This window comes from Panulirus ornatus, chromosome 3 (assembly GCF_036320965.1).
Source record: "Panulirus ornatus isolate Po-2019 chromosome 3, ASM3632096v1, whole genome shotgun sequence".
Lineage (NCBI taxonomy): Eukaryota > Metazoa > Arthropoda > Malacostraca > Decapoda > Palinuridae > Panulirus > Panulirus ornatus.
The window spans coordinates 31,302,269-31,326,047 of record NC_092226.1 but is presented as its reverse complement, the minus strand read 5'-3'; the positions used below and the strand labels follow the sequence as shown (position 1 = coordinate 31,326,047).

The following is a 23,779-nucleotide window of genomic DNA, read 5'->3' as shown; positions in this document are numbered from 1 at the left end:
TGTTTACTAGACCAACCAGGCTATGGGGGCTACCTGTTCCTGTGAACTGCCTTGGCTATGATAAGAGAAAACCCCTGAAGACTGCTCCAGGTATACTGATCAGCTCCTTTCTAAACATTTTATTGTCATTGAACCTCCCAATCATTCTCACTCCTTTCCTGCAGGTACCCTCCATACCCTTCTCTTTTCTCTTTTATTAGAAATGTAAGTTCTTCATTCCACCTGTCACTGTTTTCCTAATTACCTTCCATTCCTTTCTCTCCCCTTTTTTCAGTCACTCTAATTGTTGCTACTCAATAAGCATTCTCTCTATGTGTGTTTGCATTCAGGCCTTTCCCAAGCTCACAGGCTTCCCACCCTCTTTCACGTATCATTTCTTCTTTTCCTAAAACCATTACAAACTTTAGCAGTCTATCAAGAAATGATAGACATCTTGCCTACCTTCCATCATAAGTTTCACCTCCAATAACCCTTCCTTTTTATACTTGTCAGTGACAGTGACATAATCCAGCTATGCCTGATGCCCCCAGCCCACTTATCCTTGTAAGCATATGTATGTGCCTGTTTTCAAACCAAGTATCCCAGTCTCCAATCCTTTTTCAGCACACAACTAACAAAGTGCTCCCATTTTGCCTGTCCATATTACCCAAATATGCATTCAGATTCCCTAGCACCAAGGTAAGATTCTTTGTATCAGAATTGCCGAAGCACTCGCGTAGCTCATCTTAAAAGCCGCCCCCCCCCCCCCCCCCCTTTTTTTTCCAGGTACATTAGCACTAATAGTCGCCTACCTTTCAATGTCGGCTTGTACTCTAATTCACATCAGTTTTGAATTCCTTACACTATTCAGCACATTTCCATAACTCCATCAGAAGTGCCACCCCCCTCTTTCACTGTTACCTTCACAGGTATCCAGAACATTTTCAGTCTATTCTACCTTCTTCCCTATCAGCTTAGTTTCACTCAGAGCCAAACATCCAGGTTACCATTAAACACAGGACCCCTCTCTCCATTCTTAGTTGCATCCTTGCATGTTCAGACACCCCAGTGTATGTTTATCCCCACAAGAAAAGATCAGTAAGTGGATGGTGAATCATAAGCCTTCCCACAGAAAGGGTCATAATGCTGTAATTTTACAGTAATTTTACCCATTAATGAAGACTTTTCCCTGAACTTCACATGGGAAATAACCACGTAAACATGCTTTAGAGTAATCAGCAATTGTGGAAAAATCAGATGATTGTACAGTATTAGCTAAAAGTTGAAATGCCATCATGAAATAAGTGGTGTACATTTGTTCAATCTTAGAGAATTTGAAAGATACTCTTAAAATTCCTTTTAACTGCCTTCTTCATGTCCAAGACTCCTTATTTATTCTAGTCTAGTAATTTTTTTGGTATATTTGAATTCACAGAATGTCTCATGCAGCTAAGGCATTTGAAAGCTGTGAGCGATCCTTTAAACCAGTATTTGCTGACCCCAAACCTCAGAAAAGTGATGGAATAAAGTTTGATGGAGGAGGCAGAGACCTAAGGGGGGATATTCGGGGCAGCGATGGAGGCTATGGAGGGTATTCATCAGGAGGACCACTCACCCCACACCTGAATAACCATCTTTCAGCCTTTGATGCCATTTCTTATAGTAAGTATTTGAGACCTTTTGATTCATGTAGGAATCAGAAATATTTGTCTGAATTATATCCTTCCACCAAGACAAAGGATATATTTTTGCAAACATGAGATTTATGTGCTTTTCAGAGAAACTTTAAAGTTAAGCACCTTATACCACTACTTAAGGTTATATGTGTTCAAGTCTCAGAAACTATACTGTTGGTAGAACAGAATTCCGCAGTTTTATTCAAAATTCATATCTACACTAAATGAATTTTAAGTGCAGTGAATTACTTGAATGAGTCAGATTGCATCCAGTGTAGATGATGATCTCTGTCTGAATTTATAATGTATGTCTGTATATTAGTTGAATAGGCCATTTCCTTTTATGATGAACATCATGTAAAGTTAGTGTAAATATTAGGGTTGTTACTTACATAGTCCTGCTTTACAGATGGGTGTCCATTTTTTAATGATACTGGCTTTTAAATATTACACGTTTCTCTCAAGACAAGTAAATCTTTCTTTTGAGCATTTGAAATGCCTTCACATTTTCCTTTCCTATAGTGTGATTCTTCCTTCATGGATTCTTTTTACATGTTATTTCCACCATTGCAGTTTGCCTTAAACTTTGTTTACCAGTATTTTCTCTACTCTAAACCTTAACCCCCAATTCCTTCCTTCCTTCCTTCCTTCCTTCCTTCCTTCCTTAGTTTGTTATGCCAGAGATTTGGAAAAGCAGTCAGTACTAGAACTTTAAGGAAGGAAAGTAACTCAGAATTGTAAAGGGAAGTGCAGTGGCTAATAGAGACTGTAAGCAGTTGGAAAGGAATTTTTTAAGATGTGAAAGGAGAATCTGATTAAAGGAAGATTTAGTCTAGTGAAGGAAGTTCTTGATGATGATAGGATAGGGTACTGATATTTTATTAGCATGATGAGATTACTCATGAATGAAATGCTATATTGATAAAGATATATGAAATGATGCCAAGATTATGGTGTGCAGGGGAGGTTCTGCATAGATTACCCTGCCACTTAACAGTAATGGTCTTTTAAGATATTGATTGAATGATAAATTTTTTTTCTTTCATTGATTCCTCCGTCTGCTTTTTGTAAATCTAAACTCATGTTCTAAACTGTGGTTGCCATTTTTAATTTCCAAAACAATTTCACTGCTTTTCCTTAGACTGGTGAACTTTTTTCCATACATATTTGCCATTTCCCGTGTTTGCAAGGTAACATCAAGGACAGATGACTGAGCCCTGGGGAAAAAATCCTCACGTGGCTTTCTTCACCTGTTCCTTCTTTTGTAAAAGTAAAACAGAAGGGTATGATTTTCATCTCCCTTGCTCCACAATCTTAACTCAGGTTCTGAACTGTGCTTGCTATTTTTCTTTCCCAAAGTAATTTCACTGCTTTTCCTTAGTGATGAACTGTAATGCCTTTTTTTTTTTTTTCATCAGTTCACCTATGATGCTCTTAGATATTTCAGCCCCATTTTACCATTAAAACAGATCATTTATACCAAAATATGGGTTTTTGAACCTTTTTCATATTCTCCAGATGTCATAAGAAATTTTCCCCATATACATACACTAAAACATTTAACCCTCTCTTATTTGGATTCATGTGCAAACATTAGCTCCAGTTTTTCCATTGCTGTATTATTTACATATATCGTAGTTTTACATCCCAGGGAACGGTTAGACATTGATAACATTTCATTCTTATTTTGTAATGGAGAGTTGTTGCCAGAGAACAGCTTGTAAACTGCAGATATTTCCATTTAATAGGCCTTTCATAGAGTGCATTAAACTGGGTTGAACTTCTGTCAAGGTTCAAATGTTTTCTTGTCTCATCTGTAGAGCTCCAACATTCATTTTACATTCTACAACACTGTCTTATTGTTTGAATAACTACAGTGAGAAATGAGGAAATGAAGGAGAGGTACAATATGATAAAGAGAGCACTCTCTAGAGTAAATGGTGGAATATGGAAATGGTATGGATGTTTGAAGACTAAAGGAGGAAGAGTGACAAAGAATTCTTGAATAGTAAAAATAGGCACAGCAAAACTGCAGATAAGGTGAAAATAGAGTGAGGCATTGTATGCTGAAAGAAAATGTAGGGAGGGAGGAATGTGCTTATTGCAAGGTTGATGGCATTTGGAGGAGCTTCTGCTTAAGTTGCTATGCTGAATGGCAAAATTTTTACTCCTAGATTGGTTTGTAGTTGAAAAGGTAATTCTAAGTTTGAACATGTGGGTTGCCATTCATAATTGATACTTTATTAAGAGCACAAAGACAGCTGTTTCTTTACCCCTTTTTCCTTTTTAGCAATACATGTGATTTGAAATTTTGTGCACGCTGATAGTTCTCAAAAGCATATTTGGGATTTAGATTCTTTTCCTCATTGTATGCTGTTTCTGTTTTAGAAAGTGTTGATATGAATGCTCCTGGATGTTCCTCTATTTTTATTGTTTAGTATTTGAACAAGGTAGCAGGTCTTCCCAGGGAGGTGGATGCCTTGAGCTAATTGCCTGGTTGAGGGATTATGGACCCAAGAGTTTAAAAATTGATAGCCTAAACAGGTGAATGTATGTATGTACATGATGCACCTCAAGTATGTGAGAGTGGAGTTGCAGGTGAAAGATAGTCAGAGCATATGATTGTCTTTGGTAGCAACTTTTCTCTTTTACTTCATCAGCACTGACACTGTTCTAGTTATATTATTGAGAAGTATGAATAAGGATTGTCAGGTCATGCTTTGTATGCTGGAGTTGTACATATGTATCATTAATAGTTACTTACATATGGTCAGGTAAATCAGCTGTAGTAGGGTTACACTTTTTGTCCCTGCCCTTATGTCACCATGCATGTTGAGTTAGGTACTGCAGAATTATGACAAAATTTTCTTGGTTGTGGCATTTCATCTTCTTGTAAATGGGAGTAAGGTTAAAGATCGAGAAATTTAAACTATTTATGAGAATTAGGTTGCTGGGCAGTTAAGTACTTACGTGTAGAGTATTGATCTGAGAATCTCAAGTGGTGAAGTCTATTTCTGTTAATTAGAGAAGTAGAAATAGTTTGGTTTACCTTATCTTTTCTTTCATACTATTCGCATTTTCCCGCATTAGCGAGGTAGCACTAAGAACAGAGGACTGAGCCTTTGAGGGATTATCCTCACTTGGCCCCCTTCTCTGTTCCTCCTTTTGGAAAATTAGAAAACAAGAGGGGAGGATTTCTAGCCCCCTGCTCCCTCCCCTTTTAGTCGCTTTCTACGACACGCAGGGAATACGTTGGAAGTATTCTTTCTCCCCTATCCCCAGGTTTACTTTATAAGAGCATATAATTTGAAATTATTCAGTTTGAATTGTTACATTGTTTGCTTGTTTGTTTACTTCCACCATTGGTTGTAGGTTGGCTTATGTTTTCTTTTATTGATATTACTGTAATTAAATCTTGCCCTGATTATTATAATTGTGTTGCCCTCACTTATGGAATGATTGATAGAAATTTTCCACTCAATTGATTGTGAACTAGAGGCTATATGCTCTTGATTTGCTCCTCATGAATGGGAATGTAGTCCAAGATGACACGTAGATAAATAGAATTTCCCACATTGTCTGTGTTCCTAAATTAGAGAGCAATTTTCCTTCTAAGATTTATCATTCAAAAGATACTGGATCACTTACTACCTGCCACAGGAGTCATTCTATCTTCATGGGACTGCCACAGTGCTCAAGAAACTGGCCACATCCACCAAGCAGAACCATAGTCATAGTGTAGTGTGATACTTGTCTGTGTGTTTGGGAATGTGTGGGGCAAGTCAGTTGTAATGGTTGGTGTCTTCACTGTAGTTGTGTCATGAGCATGAAGGGTCTTGGAATGTATTGAAATATTGTTTTTAGTAATGTTGGGATTACTGATGACTTGTGCTTATTTGGGGAGTTTGAGTAGTATTTAAGAGTGAGTTGGGATGCTGGTTGTTTTGTGCAGTGCTTGTTGGGTAATTTTCATATGTATGTGTTTGTGTTTTGTCATTGTGTATGGTAGGGGTTAGGGGTTTTGAGTTGAGTTAACTAAATTGTGAGGCTCAGGTAAGCTTTTATTTCCTCATGAGGGTTGGTTGTTAGTTATTGAGTACTTTTGGTGGGAGGGATTTAGTGCTGTTGCAAAGAATTGTGCCAAAAAATGTTGAAGTAGGATTTTACTGGGAGGATCTTTTTTCATGATGTTTTTGTGGAATGTTTGTAGTTGCTAGGCAACCAATGATTTTTTATGTGGTTTGTAGTGTTATATTTACTTTTGAAAGAGTGAAAGACTGGGCAGATGAGGCATAGTTTAGTATGGAGTGGAGAATTGTTTAAAGAGTAGGATTAGGGATTCTTTTTTTCCCAGTTGATGCCAGTTAGTGTTGTAAGGGCATTTAGTTTGTGTTGCTTTGGTGTTGGTGTTTTTGGTGTGGGGAGTGAGTTTCATGTGTGTATTGGATATGATGCTTATGATTGTCAGTGTTTTGTTCATTGGAAGTGATTGTCCATTCAAGTTGAATGGAGCATATGAGTTGGATTTGTGTGTCTCTTAGGTTAAGAGAGTGATTAAAGACTGCAGATGTAGACATTCTGTTCTGGATGAGCCATTGTTCCAGTTGTGTGATGTAGTGCTGCATTTGGTTTCTAGGATGAGATGTGACTGTGATTGTGAGGTCTTCTGCATATGAAAGGACCTTCATGTTATGCTTAGTAGTAGGTAATGGGAAGTCACATAGGAAGAGATTGGAGTTATATACATTTATGATATTTTTGGACTTAAGAAGGATGTAGTTGTATGCATGTCTCACTTTTCTTGTTAAGTATCTTGTTTTAAGAGTAATGAGGCCATTGCCAGCATCTCTTTAGTTGCATGTTTGACTGTCATTTTCCAGTTTTCATAGTACTCTTAGTTGACATCATCCATTGTTATCTTGTGGTTCAAGGGTTTATGTGAGCATTCCTTATGAAATTATGGAAGGTTTATTCACTTCATTATTTAAATGTATGTGTGAGATGCTTTTGTGTACCCCAAAGCTGAATATTTTAGAATTTGTGTGATATAAAGAGAATGGTCATTAGCTGTAACTACCCTGTGCACTTTTATGTCTGTTATTTAACTTTGATTTTTTTTTATATTAAGTATTCATGCTTGTCATGATTTCTACTGCTGTGTAGATATGCTTATTATTTCTTCCTGTGATTTCACATATTTTACTATATAAACATTAGTGGAAGGAAAAGTAACATGGATCAAAGACCTTTTATGGATATATAATTTGCCTCTTCATTCTCCTAGACTCTTTTCTTGTTCCTACTTTTATTGCTGAATTTTTTTCTATTTCAGACAATAGTTTTTATGATTATTTCATTTCTGAATTAGAATCAAAATGTCAGGGACAGTTCAGATGCCTTATAACTGACAAAATTTACTGGGACACACAAGGACTTGCTACTGGACTATGGGTATTCTTTATCACATTATTATTTATCATTATTTGTCATTATAATTTGCCAGTTTTTCTCTAGAGGCAGTTGAGTAAGAATCAGAATGTTTATTATTGTTTTATGATTGATACTGTTAAATATTGCTGTTAGTTTAACAACATAGTCCTGCTCAGAGTAAGTGTACTATATAATTTGGAATTTCTTATTTTTTGTAGTTCTTTGTCAGTCATTTATAGGCATATATGAAAAGCATGATGTCCTTAAAAAGCATGATTATTATTTTTTTTTTTTCAATAATTCGCTGCTCACGAGTAAAATCACAAGGGTTTCACTATGCTGTGTTAAATGCATTTGAAGTTATTTTCCTTGAGTTGCGTTGGCTTGCAGTTTTATTTTGCCTTTAGTTACTATGATTTAATCAGTATAGGTGTATATGCTATTACAAAACTTTAATTTGTGTAACCACTAATGACTTCACATGTAATGCCTTTGTACTTTAGCCTAAAGGCAATGTAAAAAAGATGTCCTTTTTTACCCTAAATCTAATTTTTGGTTAGAGAATTCTCAGGGGTGTACTTTTTTACTGATTTTTATATAGTTTTTTTAGTCACATTTTGTGACAATTTTTTGAAGGTCAGTCCCTATTTTGATCATATGAAATGTTGATTTTTTGTGACATGGAATTGACTAAAGATAATCTGTTTTAAGAAAGTGCACCTTTTGGAAATTCTTTAAACAAACTGAGGACTTATTTACCTGTTTGGCCCATGTTGACCTATGACACAACTCATTGCGGACATCCGACCCCTCTACAGTGGACACAAGTGGGCTAAATCCTGAAGGTGTGACGCGGCTGACTGTTATTGCTTCGCCGACCCTCAACCAGGACCAGCTCTGGAAGTTGTTTGACCTAATCCCCGGTCTTGATTACTGCGACCTGAGGAAAGACCGCAAGTCTGGACAGGTATACTATTTATCATACAGCACATGAACAGGGAAACTGGGGCAGATTCACTTTTTATTGATATAAGGTGATAGTTTATTTCATGATTTCTTTTGAACATGTTGTAGGGAACACCACAAATTGGACTTGTTACCTTATGTACATCATTCTCCTATCCTTCCTGTCTTTGACATAATCCGACTCTGTTATCCAGGACATAATTGTATAGAACAGGTTATACTTTTGGGTTTGATGTAGATAGTTAAGATGTTCATGATTTTGCAGAAACTATATGCTAATGAGGTGATAATTCAAGGATTTTTCATGAATAGGCACTAAGAGTGATTGGGTTAGATAACTGAGATTTTTTTGGTTTATAACAGTTCTATGAAAATGGGGTGATCATTCAGGGATTTTTCATGTACAGTCACTCTGAGAATATAGATTGTTGATTTATACATACAAAGTATGTAACCTAAAATAAGTACATCATATAGAGTTTCATACTATGCCTGAATGTGAGAGGTGATCACATTGTGTGTGGAACACACAAAACCCTCAAAAAGTTTTATTATAGATATTAGGGATATTAATAGGAGCTTCATTTCCATGATATAGAAAAAAAAGATAATTGTGCATTTACATTATTATAAGTTTATTCTGTTTATTGATGAGTATTATCAGAATTTGTTCATTTTCCATGAATAAGAGGCATTTTGAAGATCATTTTATTTTAATAGGTTTACAAACGAGGCAAATGTAAGGATTATGTATGTATAATGGATTTTGTTGATGCACAGCCTTCATAACTAAATTATTTTGACAGTTTCAAGAGTCTCAGATACCTCTAGATAATGCAGTGGTTAATGTTTTTGAAATGGTAGATTTGACTCAAAATATTAGCAACTAAAAAGCAGGTGAATACAAGTGCAGAATTTTTTCTGTTTGTTTCAACAGGGATGTTCATCTACTGAATGAACTGTTTTTATTAGCATGATGTCTTGCAGTTAGGCTCATTTTTGTAGTATCATAAGACTGCATTTTTGAGGCTAAGAATGGCTAGCTGAAGGTAACGTCATGACAGGTTTTTCACGTCATATACAGATTGGTACCCCACAGAAACAGCCTGTGACCTGGATTGAACTTGGTCTCATTGGTTGTAAATGCAGATATGGTTTGTTGAAAAGTATTAATGTAAATAAAGTATTTATTTAGAAATAGTTTATCTGGGTCTCTCTGGGTTAATGACACTAGAATGAATGTTTATGAATTGATGGAGAGATGATAGAAAGAGAGGTACATAGTTTGTAGTTCAGTTTGTCAAATCACTCTACAACTGTATGGAACACACAAAACCCTCAAAAAGTTTTATTATAGATATTAGGGATATTAATAGGAGCCTCATCTCCATGATATAGAAAAAAATAAACTAAAACAATTTAGAAAGTAGTTACAAGCAAGCAAGGACAAAAGTGATTTGTAAAATACTTTTTTGAGCACAATAAAGAAGTAGAAGACTTTCCATGCATCAGGTTGGATACTTTTTTATGCTTAGTTTGTAGTTAACTAGCTCAAAGATCTCTCTTATTAACCCTTAACCTCCAGGAGTCCCATACTAGGACGTCTGCAGCAGGCTCTGGAAATCAGCATATGAATGCTAATGATCTAGGCGTTATGTAGATTTTCCATTAATGTTTTGCCATTTATATGGCATGTGAGTGTTGTCCTGATCACAGTAGGTGCTTCCTTTAGAGACTGTCACTCTAAAAGTAGTACAGAATTGTAAATACATATGCAAGTAAATGTAAAGGTGTAAATTTATGTAAATTTGGTAACAAAATTATTTATCATTTAGTGAATTTGTAGCACAAGGCTCACCCCTCATTACCTTTCTCCAGCCTTCCTTTCTCCACCATCTTCTCCATTGCTTGATTTGCACCGAACTGTAACTTAGACACTTTATCATGGCCATATAAGGAATGTTGAGTACTTTTTTAAGTATCCTGTACTTTTACATGTATTTCCTTCATAAATGGTATTGGTTTCCGTATCAAATTTGTGTTATTAGGACCACTGCCGTGCTCTTCCTTTTCTAATCCGACACTATCCCACCATTGCTAGGCGATCTGTGTGTTAATTTCACTGTTATTCTTGCCATATAAAGTTTGTTTGTACATATATATTTTTTGTGTGTTTTTCATTGTATAGTAGGAAATCCCTTCTCCCTTTTCCCCCATCACCGTACCACCATCTTCCCCAGCTGATTTAAACGTAGCTTTATCGCTATATCACAACTGTATGAGTTATGTTAATTCCCTTTTCTGTACATATCTCATACTTTTGCATATATTTCTTTATGAATAGTGATTTTTTTTTTTTTTTTTTTTTTTTTTTTTTTTTTTTTATACTTTGTCGCTGTCTCCCGCGTTTGCGAGGTAGCGCAAGGAAACAGACGAAAGAAATGGCCCAACCCCCCCCCCCATACACATGTACATACACACGTCCACACACGCAAATATACATACCTACACAGCTTTCCATGGTTTACCCCAGACGCTTCACATGCCTTGATTCAATCCACTGACAGCACGTCAAACCCTGTATACCACATCGCTCCAATTCACTCTATTCCTTGCCCTCCTTTCACCCTCCTGCATGTTCAGGCCCCGATCACACAAAATCTTTTTCACTCCATCTTTCCACCTCCAATTTGGTCTCCCTCTTCTCCTCGTTCCCTCCACCTCCGACACATATATCCTCTTGGTCAATCTTTCCTCACTCATTCTCTCCATGTGCCCAAACCATTTCAAAACACCCTCTTCTGCTCTCTCAACCACGCTCTTTTTATTTCCACACATCTCTCTTACCCTTACGTTACTTACTCGATCAAACCACCTCACACCACACATTGTCCTCAAATGAATAGTGATAGTTTCATTATTTGTGTTACTAGGCACACCAGTTCACTCAGCCTTCACCCTTCCTCCACCATCCCTCCACTGCCTCTGGGTGATCTGTATGTTAACTTCAGCGCTAAACCATGTCTTTATAAAGTATGTTTGCTCACTTGTTTGTAAACATCCTTTACTTTTACTTGTATGATTATTTCTCATTTTATATTGTAAAACAGAAAATTTCAAGACCTGTTATTATTTCAAAATCCTCTGCAACATTTTGCAAGTCACTTGGAGTTTAAGGGTTAAGAAAAGTTGTTGCTGATATATTAGGTGAAGGAACAATTTAGAGGAGAGTTAAAAGTGCATGCTGTTGATAGTGTTGACAGTTGATATTTCTTAGCATAAACTGGTCTAAACCAAGCATTTGATATGATTAGTGCATTATAGGAAACATTAATGTCTCTTAGTAGGTAAAGCTGTCTTAGTTCACTGCATATTTCTATAAATGGTAGAATGAAACTTGTTTGCTGAAGAAAAACTAATTAGTATATGAGGGGGAAATAAGGTGTCTTCTTTACCAGATATCTCCATTATACATATGAAAGTTTGAGGTGTTGATCTATGAATAAGAATAATTACTGGGAGTTCTCTGGGAGATTAGTAATTTCTTTGCATTTGATTTTTATTTGTTCTATGAAAATATAATGTTCCTAAATATAATGAACATCATTACTGGTGGTTGAAGCACAGAGCATCTGGACATTATTTTGAGTGTTTAGTCATTTCCATAACTTGAGGTGCCTTAGCCCCTACTGCTGTACTTAAAAACTACTGCTTAAGAATTTTGCATGTTGTTTGGTAAGAAAATGAAACAGCCACACATAAATGCACCAATAATTAAGAATTGTGAAATTGCTCTATATGCATAAAATGTACAAGATTATAAGGTGGAAAATAAGCTCAAATTAAAAAAAAGTTGAGAAATCTAAAGAACAGTACAAAGTTTGAGGATATGGTTGATCATGGTCAAGGAAGACAAACATTTCTCCCTTATTTATGCTTTCTTGTGTGACTGAGGACAGTTGAACCAGTGCCAAAGTTGCTTACACATTTTGTAATACGTTTTGTACTTATGCACAATAAGATGACTTGGCATGATTAAAAAGATCCTTCATTATCAGGCACGAGGAGTTGCTGCTGTGGTCTATAGCAATACTCAGTCTGCAACATATGCTAAGGAGAAACTTCATGGATTTGAGTATCCACCTGGTCAGCGGCTGATTGTCAAGTTTGATTCCCACCATGACATGCCTCCGTAAGTTTATAACAGTTATGATATGATTTCATACATTTAGGTATCTGCATTGAAATTTATAGGAGAGAAGGATGTTTGTGATGCATAAACTTAGTTTGTAATGCTTCATGAAAATGAAAATGTGCAGACATTAGAATGATAGTAAAGGGAAAGTTATGTTTTTATGTTATATATTATACTTGATCCCTGTTTCCCTCATCAGCGAGGTAGTGCCAGAAAACAGAGAAGGAATGGCCCATCCACTCGTATATACATGCATGCCCAAACACGCACATGTACGCATACATTTCAATATATGCATACACAGACATACATATATACACGTACATATTCATACTTGCTTGCCTTCATCCATTCCTGGTGCTACCCCGTCCCACAGGAAACAGCATCACTACCCTCTGCTTCAGTGAGGTAGTGCCAGGAAAACACATATGTTTTATATTTTTTTTATTTTTTATTTTTTATTTATTTTTTTTTTTTTTTTTTTTTCGCTGTCTCCCGTGTTTGCGAGGTAGCGCAAGGAAACAGACGAAAGAAATGGCCCAACCCACCCCCATACACATGTATATACATACGTCCACACACACAAATACACATACCTACACAGCTTTCCATGGTTTACCTCAGACGCTTCACATGCCTTGATTCAATCCACTGACAGCACGTCAACCCCGGTATACCACATCGCTCCAATTCACTCTATTCCTTGCCCTCCTTTCACCCTCCTGCATGTTCAGGCCCCGATCACTCAAAATCTTTTTCACTCCATCTTTCCACCTCCAATTTGGTCTCCCACTTCTCCTTGTTCCCTCCACCTCCGACACATATATTCTCTTGGTCAATCTTTCCTCACTCATTCTCTACATGTGCCCGAACCATTTCAAAACACCCTCTTCTGCTCTCTCAACCACGCTCTTTTTATTTCCACACATCTCTCTTACCCTTACGTTACTTACTCGATCAAACCACCTCACACCACACATTGTCCTCAAACATCTCATTTCCAGCACATCCATCCTCCTGCGCACCACTCTATCCATAGCCCACGCCTCGCAACCATACAACATTGTTGGAACCACTATTCCTTCAAACATACCCATTTTTGCTTTCCGAGATAATGTTCTCGACTTCCACACATTCTTCAAGGCTCCCAGAATTTTCGCCCCCTCCCCCACCCTATGATCCACTTCCGCTTCCATGGTTCCATCCGCTGCCAGATCCACTCCCAGATATCTAAAACACTTCACTTCCTCCAGTTTTTCTCCATTCAAACTCACCTCCCAATTGACTTGACCCTCAACCCTACTGTACCTAATAACCTTGCTCTTATTCACATTTACTCTTAACTTTCTTCTTTCACACACTTTACCAAACTCAGTCACCTGCCTCTGCAGTTTCTCACATGAATCAGCCACCAGCGCTGTATCATCAGCGAACAACAACTGACTGACTTCCCAAGCTCTCTCATCCCCAACAGACTTCATACTTGCCCCTCTTTCCAAAACTCTTGCATTCACCTCCCTAACAACCCCATCCATAAACAAATTACAGAGCATCAGATTGGGGAAGAGCAGTGTGGTTTCAGAAGTGGTAGAGGATGTGTGGATCAGGTGTTTGCTTTGAAGAATGTATGTGAAAAGTACTTAGAAAAGCAAATGGATTTGTATGTAGCATTTATGGATCTGGAGAAGGCATATGATAGAGTTGATAGAGATGCTCTGTGGAAGGTATTAAGAATATATGGTGTGGGAGGCAAGTTGTTAGAAGCAGTGAAAAGTTTTTATCGAGGATGTAAGGCATGTGTACGTGTAGGAAGAGAGGAATGTGATTGGTTCTCAGTGAATGTAGGTTTGCGGCAGGGGTGTGTGATGTCTCCATGGATAAAGGTGAGTGCTCAAATTACAGAGGTATAAGTTTGTTGAGTATTACTGGGAAATTATTTGAGAGGGTATTGACTGAGAGGGTGAAGGCATGTACAGAACATCAGATTGGGGAAGAGCAGTCTGGTTTCAGAAGTGGTAGAGAATGTGTGGATCAGGTGTTTGCTTTGAAGAATGTATGTGAGAAATACTTAGAGAAGCAAATGGATTTGTATGTAGCATTTATGGAACTGGAGAAGGCATATGATAAGAGTTGATAGAGATGCTCTATGGAAGGTATTAAGAATATATGGTGTGGGAGGCAAGTTGTTAGAAGCAGTGAAAAGTTTTTATCGAGGATGTAAGGCATGTGTATGAGTAGGAAGAGAGGAAAGTGATTGGTTCTCAGTAAATGTCGGTTTGCGGCAGGTGTGCTTGATGCCACCATGGTTGTTTAATTTGTTTATGGATGGGATTGTTAGGGGGGTGAATGCAAGAATTTTGGAGAGGGGCAAGTATGCAGTCTTGTTCCCTCCTTTGCCGAACTTCCACTGATGCATTCCTATTGAGCAATTTACCATAAGTCTTTTTATTCTCTCTCACGGCATTTCTGATCACTTCTGTCAACCATGCATTGCCCTTTTTACTACCTTGTATCCAAATGCTGATTCTACAACATTTTATAGTGTTTCTCCAAACATTTTTAACACCATTCACACATGACTGCATTCCTACATTCACTGCACCTCTATCTTTCAGATACCGTCCTTTCATACTTCTCCCTGCATTTTTTCTGATTCATCTTCTTGCTTGGCAACACCTCTCCATTCTTCCTTAAACCATACCTCCACTTCTTCCCGATCCTCATTCCCACAAGAACAACAAAATGGTCAGTCTCCAAAGAATTCTCTCACAACTCTAGCATCTCACATGGCCTTTCTCAGTGTTTCATAAACTGCCATAGTTTGTCAAAGCCTTTTGCTTTTCTCTTCCATTATTCATCATCCATGTATGTCTGTGGATCATCTTGTGCAGAAAAAAGGTGTTTGCAAGGAATATACCCATCTCAGCACAAATATCACAAGATAACTTCCATCCTTCTTTTCCAAAAAAAGGAACAGAGAAAGGAGCCAAGTGAGGATGTTCCCTATAAGGCTCAGTCCTATGTTCTTAACGTTACCTCACTAATGCAGGAAATGCCAGATATGTATGAAAAAACTTCCATTTTCATTTACTCTAGGCACTCCCCATTTGTCTACTATCTCACTAATTTCATCATATCCCACTTTTGCATTTATATCACACAATACCAATATGACCATGTTTCTCTCATTCTCAAAACCATTTATACAGTCATTCAAATTTCTCCAGAAAAGCTTCATTTCATCCTTATTTCATACAGTCATGAATTCATATTCACAGGCACATATACTCAAACCTATGCATACTTCACAATCCCAATCTTTTCTTTCATCCATGCTGTATCTTGATCCATTCCATCCATGCTTTGTAACACCCTCCCATACAATTAGTGATAACAGAAATGCGCATCCCTCTTTTCCTCTTCCCAATAATTCCCTCATTCCCGTCCATACCATGCCTCCTTCCATGCCCTCCCATAACTTGCATTCATTATTTCCATTTTCACTCCACCCACTCTTCCACTTCATAGTTCATTCCCTTTGCATTCCCTGCCATACTAGATTTCTTTTATCTGTGATTACTCATTTGTGAGGTTTTACTTTTTAAGGTTTGATTGAATTTGTTTTTTCTTCTTTGCTGATGTTGCTGAGCACTGTACTCATTGCAGAGGCCCACCACCTATGATGCCAGGTGCCCCAGGAGGTCCACCATTTGCAGGTCTACCTCGAGGTGTAACAGGTGCCATTGCCCCACACAATGGGACTATGGGAGGAAGTCCTCCGGGTGGTTTGAGTGTAGCACCACAGTCTTTATCTGGTGGACAGCCAAACAGCAATATTCAGCAGAACTTGGCACAGTTAGCCGAAACCATTGCTCAGGCCACATCTCTCATACAAGCCGCTGGGCTAAATCAAGGTTTGTGTTCTAATATTTATCCTCATTGTAAAGATGCAATTGCTGATTTTTTATTATACTTGATTGCCATTTTTCACGTTAGCGAGGTAGTGCAAGGAGACCAATGAAGAAAGACCCATCTAATCATATACACATATTTATATTTATTATACTTAGTTGTTGTCTCCCACATTAGCAAAGTAGCGCAAGGAAACAGACAAAAGAATGGTCCAACCTACCCAAATACACATGTATATACATACACAGACATATACATATATACACATGTACATATTCTTACTTGCTGCTTTAATATATATGTTTTCATTTATTTATTTCATTATACTTATTTGCTGTCTCCTGCATTTGCAAGGTAGTGCAAGGATGCATACGAAAGAATGGCCCAATCTACCCACATACACATGTATATACATCAACACCCACACATGCTTATATACATGCCTGTACATTTCAATGTATACATGCATTTACATACACAGACATATACATGTATACACATGTACACACTCATTCTTGCTGCCCCCATCTATTCCCGTCGCCACCCTGCCACACGTGACACGGCGCCCCCCTCCCCCCATGCAGTCACGAGGTAGTGCCAGAAAAAGACAACAAAGGCCACATTTGTTCACGCTCAATCTCCAGCTGTCATGTGTAATGCACTGAAACCACAGCTCCCTTTCCACATCCAGTCCCCACAGAACTTTCCATGGTTTACCTCATACGCTTCACATTCCCTGGTTCAATCCATTGACAGTATGTTGACCCCAGTGTACCACGACGTTCCAATTCACTCTATTCCTTGCACACCTTTCACTCCCCTGCATGTTCAGGAAAAGATTTTGAGTGACCGGGGCCTGAACATACAGGAGGGTGAAAGGCGTACAAGGAATAGAGTGAAGTGGAATGATATGGTATACTAGGGTTGATGCTGTCAATGGATTGAACCAGGGCATGTGATGCTTCTGGGGTAAACCATGGAAAGGTGTGTGGGCCCTGGATGTGGAAAGGGAGCTGTAGTTTCAGTGCATTACACATGACAGCTAGAGACAGAGTGTGAACGAGTGCTTTTCCTGGTGCTACCTCACTGGAGGGGGGGAGATGCTATTTCATGTGTGGTGGGGTGGCGACAAGAACTGAGGAAGGCAGCAATTACGAATATTTTTTTTTTTATTATTATTTTGCTTTGTCGCTGTCTCCCGTGTTAGCGAGGTAGCGCAAGGAAACAGACGAAAGAATGGCCCAACCCGCCCACATACACATGTATATACATACATGTCCACACACGCAAATATACATACCTATACATCTCAATGTACACATATATATACACACACAGACATATACATATATACACATGTACATAATTCATACTGTCTGCCTTTATTTGTTCCCATCGCCACCCTGCCACACATGGAATAACAACCCCCTCCCCCCTCATGTGTGCGAGGTAGCGCTAGGAAAGACACCAAAGGCCCCATTCGTTCACACTCAGTCTCTAGCTGTCGTGTAATAATGCACTGAAACCACAGCTCCCTTTCCACATCCAGGCCCCACACACTTTACATGGTTTACCCCAGACGCTTCACATGCCCTGGTCCAATCATTGACAGCACATCGACCTCGGTATACCACATCGTTCCAATTCACTCTATTCCTTGCACGCCTTTCACGCATGTTCAGGCCCCGATCACTCAAAATCTTTTTTCACTCCATCCTTCCACCTCCAATTTGGTCTCCCACTTCTCCTCGTTCCCTCAACCTCTGACACATATATCCTCTTGGTCAATCTTTCCCCACTCATTCTCTCCATGTGACCAAACCATTTCAAAACACCCTCTTCTGCCCTCTCAACCACACACTTTTTATTTCCACACATCTCTCTTACCCTTACATTACTTACTAGATCAAACCACCTCACACCACATATTGTCCTCAAACATCTCATTTCCAGCACATCCACCCTCCTGCGCACAACTCTATCCATAGCCCACGCCTCGCAACCATACAACATTGTTGGAACCACTATTCCTTCAAACATACCCATTTTTGCTTTCCGAGATAATGTTCTCGACTTCCAAACATTCTTCAAGGCTCCCAGAATTTTCGCCCCCTCCCCCACCCTATGATTCACTTCTGCTTCCATGGTTCCATCCGCTGCCAGATCCTCTCCCAGATATCTAAAACACTTTACTTCCTCCAGTTTTACTCCATTCAAACTTACCTCCCAATTGACTTGACCCTCAACCCTACTGTACCTAATAACCTTGCTCTTATTCACATTTACTCTTAACTTTCTTCTTTCACACACTTTACCAAACTCAGTCACCAGCTTCTGCAGTTTCTTACATGAATCAGCCACCAGCGCTGTATCATCAGCGAACACCAACTGACTCACTTCCCAAGCTCTCTCATCCACAACAGACTGCATACTTGCCCCTCTTTCCAAAACTCTTGCATTCACCTCCCTAACAACCCCATCCATAAACAAATTAAACAACCATGGAGACATCACACACCCCTGCCGCAAACCTACATTCACTGAGAACCAATCACTTTCCTCTCTTCCTGCACGTACACATGCCTTACATCCTCGATAAAAACTTTTCACTGCTTCTAACAACTTGCCTCCCACACCATATATTCTAAAAACCTTCCACAGAGCATCTCTATCAACTCTATCATATGCCTTCTCCAGATCCATAAATGCTACATACAAATCCATTTCTTTTTCTAAGTATTTCTCACATTCTTCAAAGCAAACACCTGATCCACACATCCTGTACCACTTCTGAAACCACACTGTTCTTCCCCAATCTGATGCTCTGTACACACCTTCACCCTCTTAATGAATACCCTCCCATATGATTTACCAGGAATACTCAACAAACTTATACCTCTGTAATTTGAGCACTCACTCTTATCCCCTTTGCCTTTGTACAATGGCACTATGCAAGCATTCCGCCAATCCTCAGGCACCTCACCATGAATCATACATACATTAAATAACCTTACCAACCAGTCAACAATTTAGTCACCCCCTTTTTTAATAAATTCCACTGCAATACCATCCAAACCTGCTGCTTTGCCGGCTTTCATCTTCCGTAAAGCTTTTACTACCTCTTCTCTATTTACCAAATCATTTTCCCTAACCCTCTCACTTTGCACACCACCTCGACCAAAACACCCTATATCTGCCACTCTATCATCAAACACATTCAACAAACCTTCAAAATACTCACTCCATCTCCTTTTCACATCACCACTACTTGTTATCACCTCCCCATTAGCCCCCTTCACTGAAGTTCCCATTTGCTCCCTTGTCTTACGCACTTTATTTACCTCCTTCCAGAACATCTTTTTATTCTCCCTGAAATTTAATGATAATCTCTCACCCCAACTCTCATTTGCCCTCTTTTTCACCTCTTGCACCTTTCTCTTGACCTCCTGCCTCTTTCTTTTATACCTCTCCCACTCATTTGCATTTTTTCCCTGCAAAAATCATTCAAATGCCTCTCTCTTCTCTTTCGCTAATAATCTTACTTGTTCATCCCACCACTCACTACCTTTTCAAATCAACCCACCTCCCACGCTTCTCATGCCACAAGCATCTTTTGCGCAAGCCATCACTACTTCCCTAAATACATCCCATTCCTCCCCCACTCCCCTTACCTCCTTTGTTCTCACCTTTTTCCATTCTGTACTCAGTCTCTCCTGGTACTTCCTCACACAAGTCTCCTTCCCAAGCTCACTTACTCTCACCACTCTCTTCACCCCAACATTCTCTCTTCTTTTCTGAAAACCCCCACAAATCTTCACCTTCGCCTCCACAAGATAATGATCAGACATCCCTCCAGTTGCACCTCTCAGCACATTAACATCCAAAAGTCTCTCTTTCGTGCGTCTATCAATTAACACATAATCCAATAATGCTCTCTGGCCATCTCTCCTAGTTACATACATATACTTATGTATATCTCTCTTTTTAAACCAGGTATTCCCAATCACTAGTCCTTTTTCAGCACATAAATCTACAAGCTCTTCACCATTTCCATTTACAACACTGAACACTCCATGTATACCAATTATTCCCTCAACTGCCACATTACTCACTTTTGCATTCAAATCTTCCATCACTATAACCCGGTCTTGTGCATCAAAACCACTGACACACTCATTCAGCTGCTCCCAAAACACTTGCCTCTCATGATCTTTCTTCTCATGCCCAGGTGCATATGCACCAATAATCACCCATCTCTCTCCATCAACTTTCAGTTTTACCCATATCAATCTAGAATTTACTTTCTTACACTCTATCACATATTCCCACAACTCCTGATTCAGGAGTAGTGCTACTCCTTCCCTTGCTCTTGTCCTCTCACTAACCCCTGACTTTACTCCCAAGACATTCCCAAACCACTCTTCCCTTTTACCCTTGAGCTTCGTTTCACTCAGAGCCAAAACATCCAGGTTCCTTTCCTCAAACATACTACCTATCTCTTCTTTTCTCTCATCTTGGTTACATCCACACACATTTAGACACCCCAATCTGAGCCTTCGAGGAGGATGAGCACTCCTCGCGTGACTCCTTCTTCTGTTTCCCCTTTTAGAAAGTTAAAATACAAGGAGGGGAGGGTTTCTGGCCCCCCGCTCCCGTCCCCTTTAGTTGCCTTCTACGACACGTGAGGAATGCGTAGGAAGTATTCTTTCTCCCCTATCCCCAGGGATCAATATGTACGTGTATATATGTATATGTCTGTGTATATATAAGTTGAAATGTATAGCTGTCATGTGCAGTGCACCGAAACCGTAGATCCCTATCCACATCCAGGCCCCACAAACCTTTCCATGGTTTTCGCCAGACATTTCATATGCCCTAGTTCAGTCCATTGACAACACATTGACCCCTGTATACTACATCTTTCCAATTCACTCTACACCTTGCACACCTCTCACCCTCCTCTATGTTCAAGCCCAGATCGCTCAAAATCTTTTTCATTTCATCCTTCCACATCCACTTATGTCTCCTGCTTCTCCTTGTTCCCTCCACCTCTGACACATATATCCTCTTTGTCAATCTTTCCTCACTCTCCATACGTCCAAATCATTTTAACACACCATCTTCTGCTCTCTCAACCACACACTCTTTTATTTCCATATATCCCTCTTACCCTTTCATTACATACTTGATGAAACCACCTCACACCACATGTTATCAAAAATTTGATTTCCAACACATCCACCCTCCTCCTTACGACCCTAGCTGTAACCCATGTGTTGCAACCATATAATATTGTTGGAACTACTATTCCTTTAAACATACTCATTTTTGCTCTCCAAGATAACGTTCTCTTCTTCCACATTCTTCATTGCTTCCAAAACCTCTGCCCTTTTCCCCCACCCTGTGACTCACTTCTGCTTTCTTGGTTTCATTCACTTTTATGTCCCCTCCCAGATATCTAAAACACTTCACTCCCTCCAATATTTCTCCATTCAGATTAGGGCATCAAAGATGGTACCATAAGAGAGTTTATTATAGGGAAAGGCTGGTGGCTTTAAATTTATCCACCTTGGAAGAGATAAGACTGAGTTTTTAAAAGAAATCATCAAAGTGGAGAGTGGACATTTCTTTGAGGGATAAAGGGATAGAACAACCCGAGGACATACCATGAAATTAGGTAAGAAACTTGTAAATATAGTTATAAAGAAATACTTTTGTGTAAGAGTGGTGGACGCATAGAAGATATTTATTGAGAACATGGTTAATGCAGACAGCATATACAGGTACACCACCAAATTTCCGGCAACTGATGGTTTGGCACCTCTTTTAGTCCAGACAGTATTACGTGAGGTAACTTGAAATTACCGCAGCCACTAGACTAGTTTACTGGGCGGCCACAGATGGCATTGTGTGAAGGGTGCGCTTACTTACATTTTTTACACTGCACTTGTTGGTGATACCGCAATTCTGTGAGATTCATAGCTTATTTTGCTTAGATTTAACCCTAGCTATGGCTTCTAAGACATATGAGAGTGTCATTTGTGGTGTCAAACGTAAACACCAGTCCATATTGTTCCAAGATAAAGTAGGTCAACATGTTGACCAAAATTCTTTCTCTTTTTCTCCTTGTTGACCAAAATTCTTTCTCTTTTTCCCCTTCCTCCCCAACCTGGCTTGATACATGGATTACACCTGGTTGGACCTACCATCATCTCACAATAGTGTTACCTCCAGTAAATTTGATTGTAAAGGGGATGTACATATTAGATACCTTATCAATGAACTGGTGAGCCCATAACTCTATGAAAGTCTTTTGAGAGGCTTTTGCCAAAACTGCAGTCACCTCAGTGTAAACAATGTGGCAATGACATATCCTTCAGCCCTCTGACTGTTGAAGCTGTGACCCAGCTTACCACAGCAACTCTGTAACAGTTTCCCTATGAGTCAGAGGGGCAGTCACCTGACTGATGTTGGTCATCACAATCACCTTGCACCTGGTCACCACAGTCACCTTGCACCATCCAGTCGTTGTACAGATATAAGAATTGTCATATGCATACTACTGTGAATTTCATAAATAATGAATGAATAATGTACAGCTAAGCAAGCAAATAGTATTATTTTCTTTTAGTTACTTGTATGTCAACTACTATACTAATATAATGCAACTGTAAAATTATTCATTACTTAGTGTTCACCATTAAATTCATTACATATGTTAAAGCAGTATTACTACAGTTCATCAAGTATGTAACTTTACTTTACTTAATATTCATCATTGAATGCATAATGTATGTCAACGCACTACTACTTTAGTTAGACCAATATGTAACATTACATAATGTTCACCATTTGATACATAATGTATGTCATCACAGTGCTTTTGTAATTCAACCAACTTGATGTTGAACTTTACGTCATGTAATGTTCAATGAATCACCACTGGATGAGTGGAACCATGGAAGTGGAAGCGAATCATAGGGTGGGGGAGGGGGTGAAAATCCTGGGAGCCTTGAAGAATGTTTGGAAGTCGAGAACATTATCTCAGAAAGCAAAAATGGGTATGTTTGAAAGAATAGTGATTCCAACAATGTTGTATGGTTGCAAGGCGTGGGCTATGGATAGAGTTGTGCGCAGGAGGGTGGATGTGCTGGAAATGAGATGTTTGAGGACAATGTGTGGTGTGAGGTGGTTTGATCGAGTAAGTAATGTAAGGGTAAGAGAGATGTGTGGAAATAAAAAGAGCATGGTTGAGAGAGCAGAAGAGGGTGTTTTGAAATGGTTTGGGCACATGGAGAGAATGAGTGAGGAAAGATTGACCAAGAGGATATATGTGTCGGAGGTGGAGGGAACAAGGAGAAGTGGGAGACCAAATTGGAGGTGGAAAGATGGAGTGAAAAAGATTTTGAGTGATCGGGGCCTGAACATGCAGGAGGGTGAAAGGCGGGCAAGGAATAGAGTGAATTGGATCGATGTGGTATACTGGGTTTGACGTGCTGTCAGTGGATTGAATCAGGGCATGTAAAGCATCTGGGGTAAACCATGGAAAGTTTTGTGGGGCCTGGATGTGGAAAGGGAGCTGTGGTTTCGGGCATTATTGCATGACAGCTAGAGACTGAGT

General features: G+C 39.1%; 1 protein-coding gene across 3 annotated transcripts in view; it reads left to right on the top strand.

The window, feature by feature from the left end:
* The window catches only part of LOC139761894 (RNA-binding protein 45), a 112,156-nt gene that overhangs the window by 33,168 nt on the left and 55,209 nt on the right, over window positions 1–23,779 (top strand). For all 3 annotated transcript variants that reach the window (XM_071686502.1, XM_071686483.1, XM_071686491.1), the window contains exons 4-7: window positions 1,415–1,641; window positions 7,904–8,052; window positions 12,110–12,243; window positions 15,913–16,160. In XM_071686502.1, the coding sequence (XP_071542603.1) occupies window positions 1,415–1,641; window positions 7,904–8,052; window positions 12,110–12,243; window positions 15,913–16,160 (758 nt within the window). The remainder of the gene's footprint in view (window positions 1–1,414; window positions 1,642–7,903; window positions 8,053–12,109; window positions 12,244–15,912; window positions 16,161–23,779) is intronic.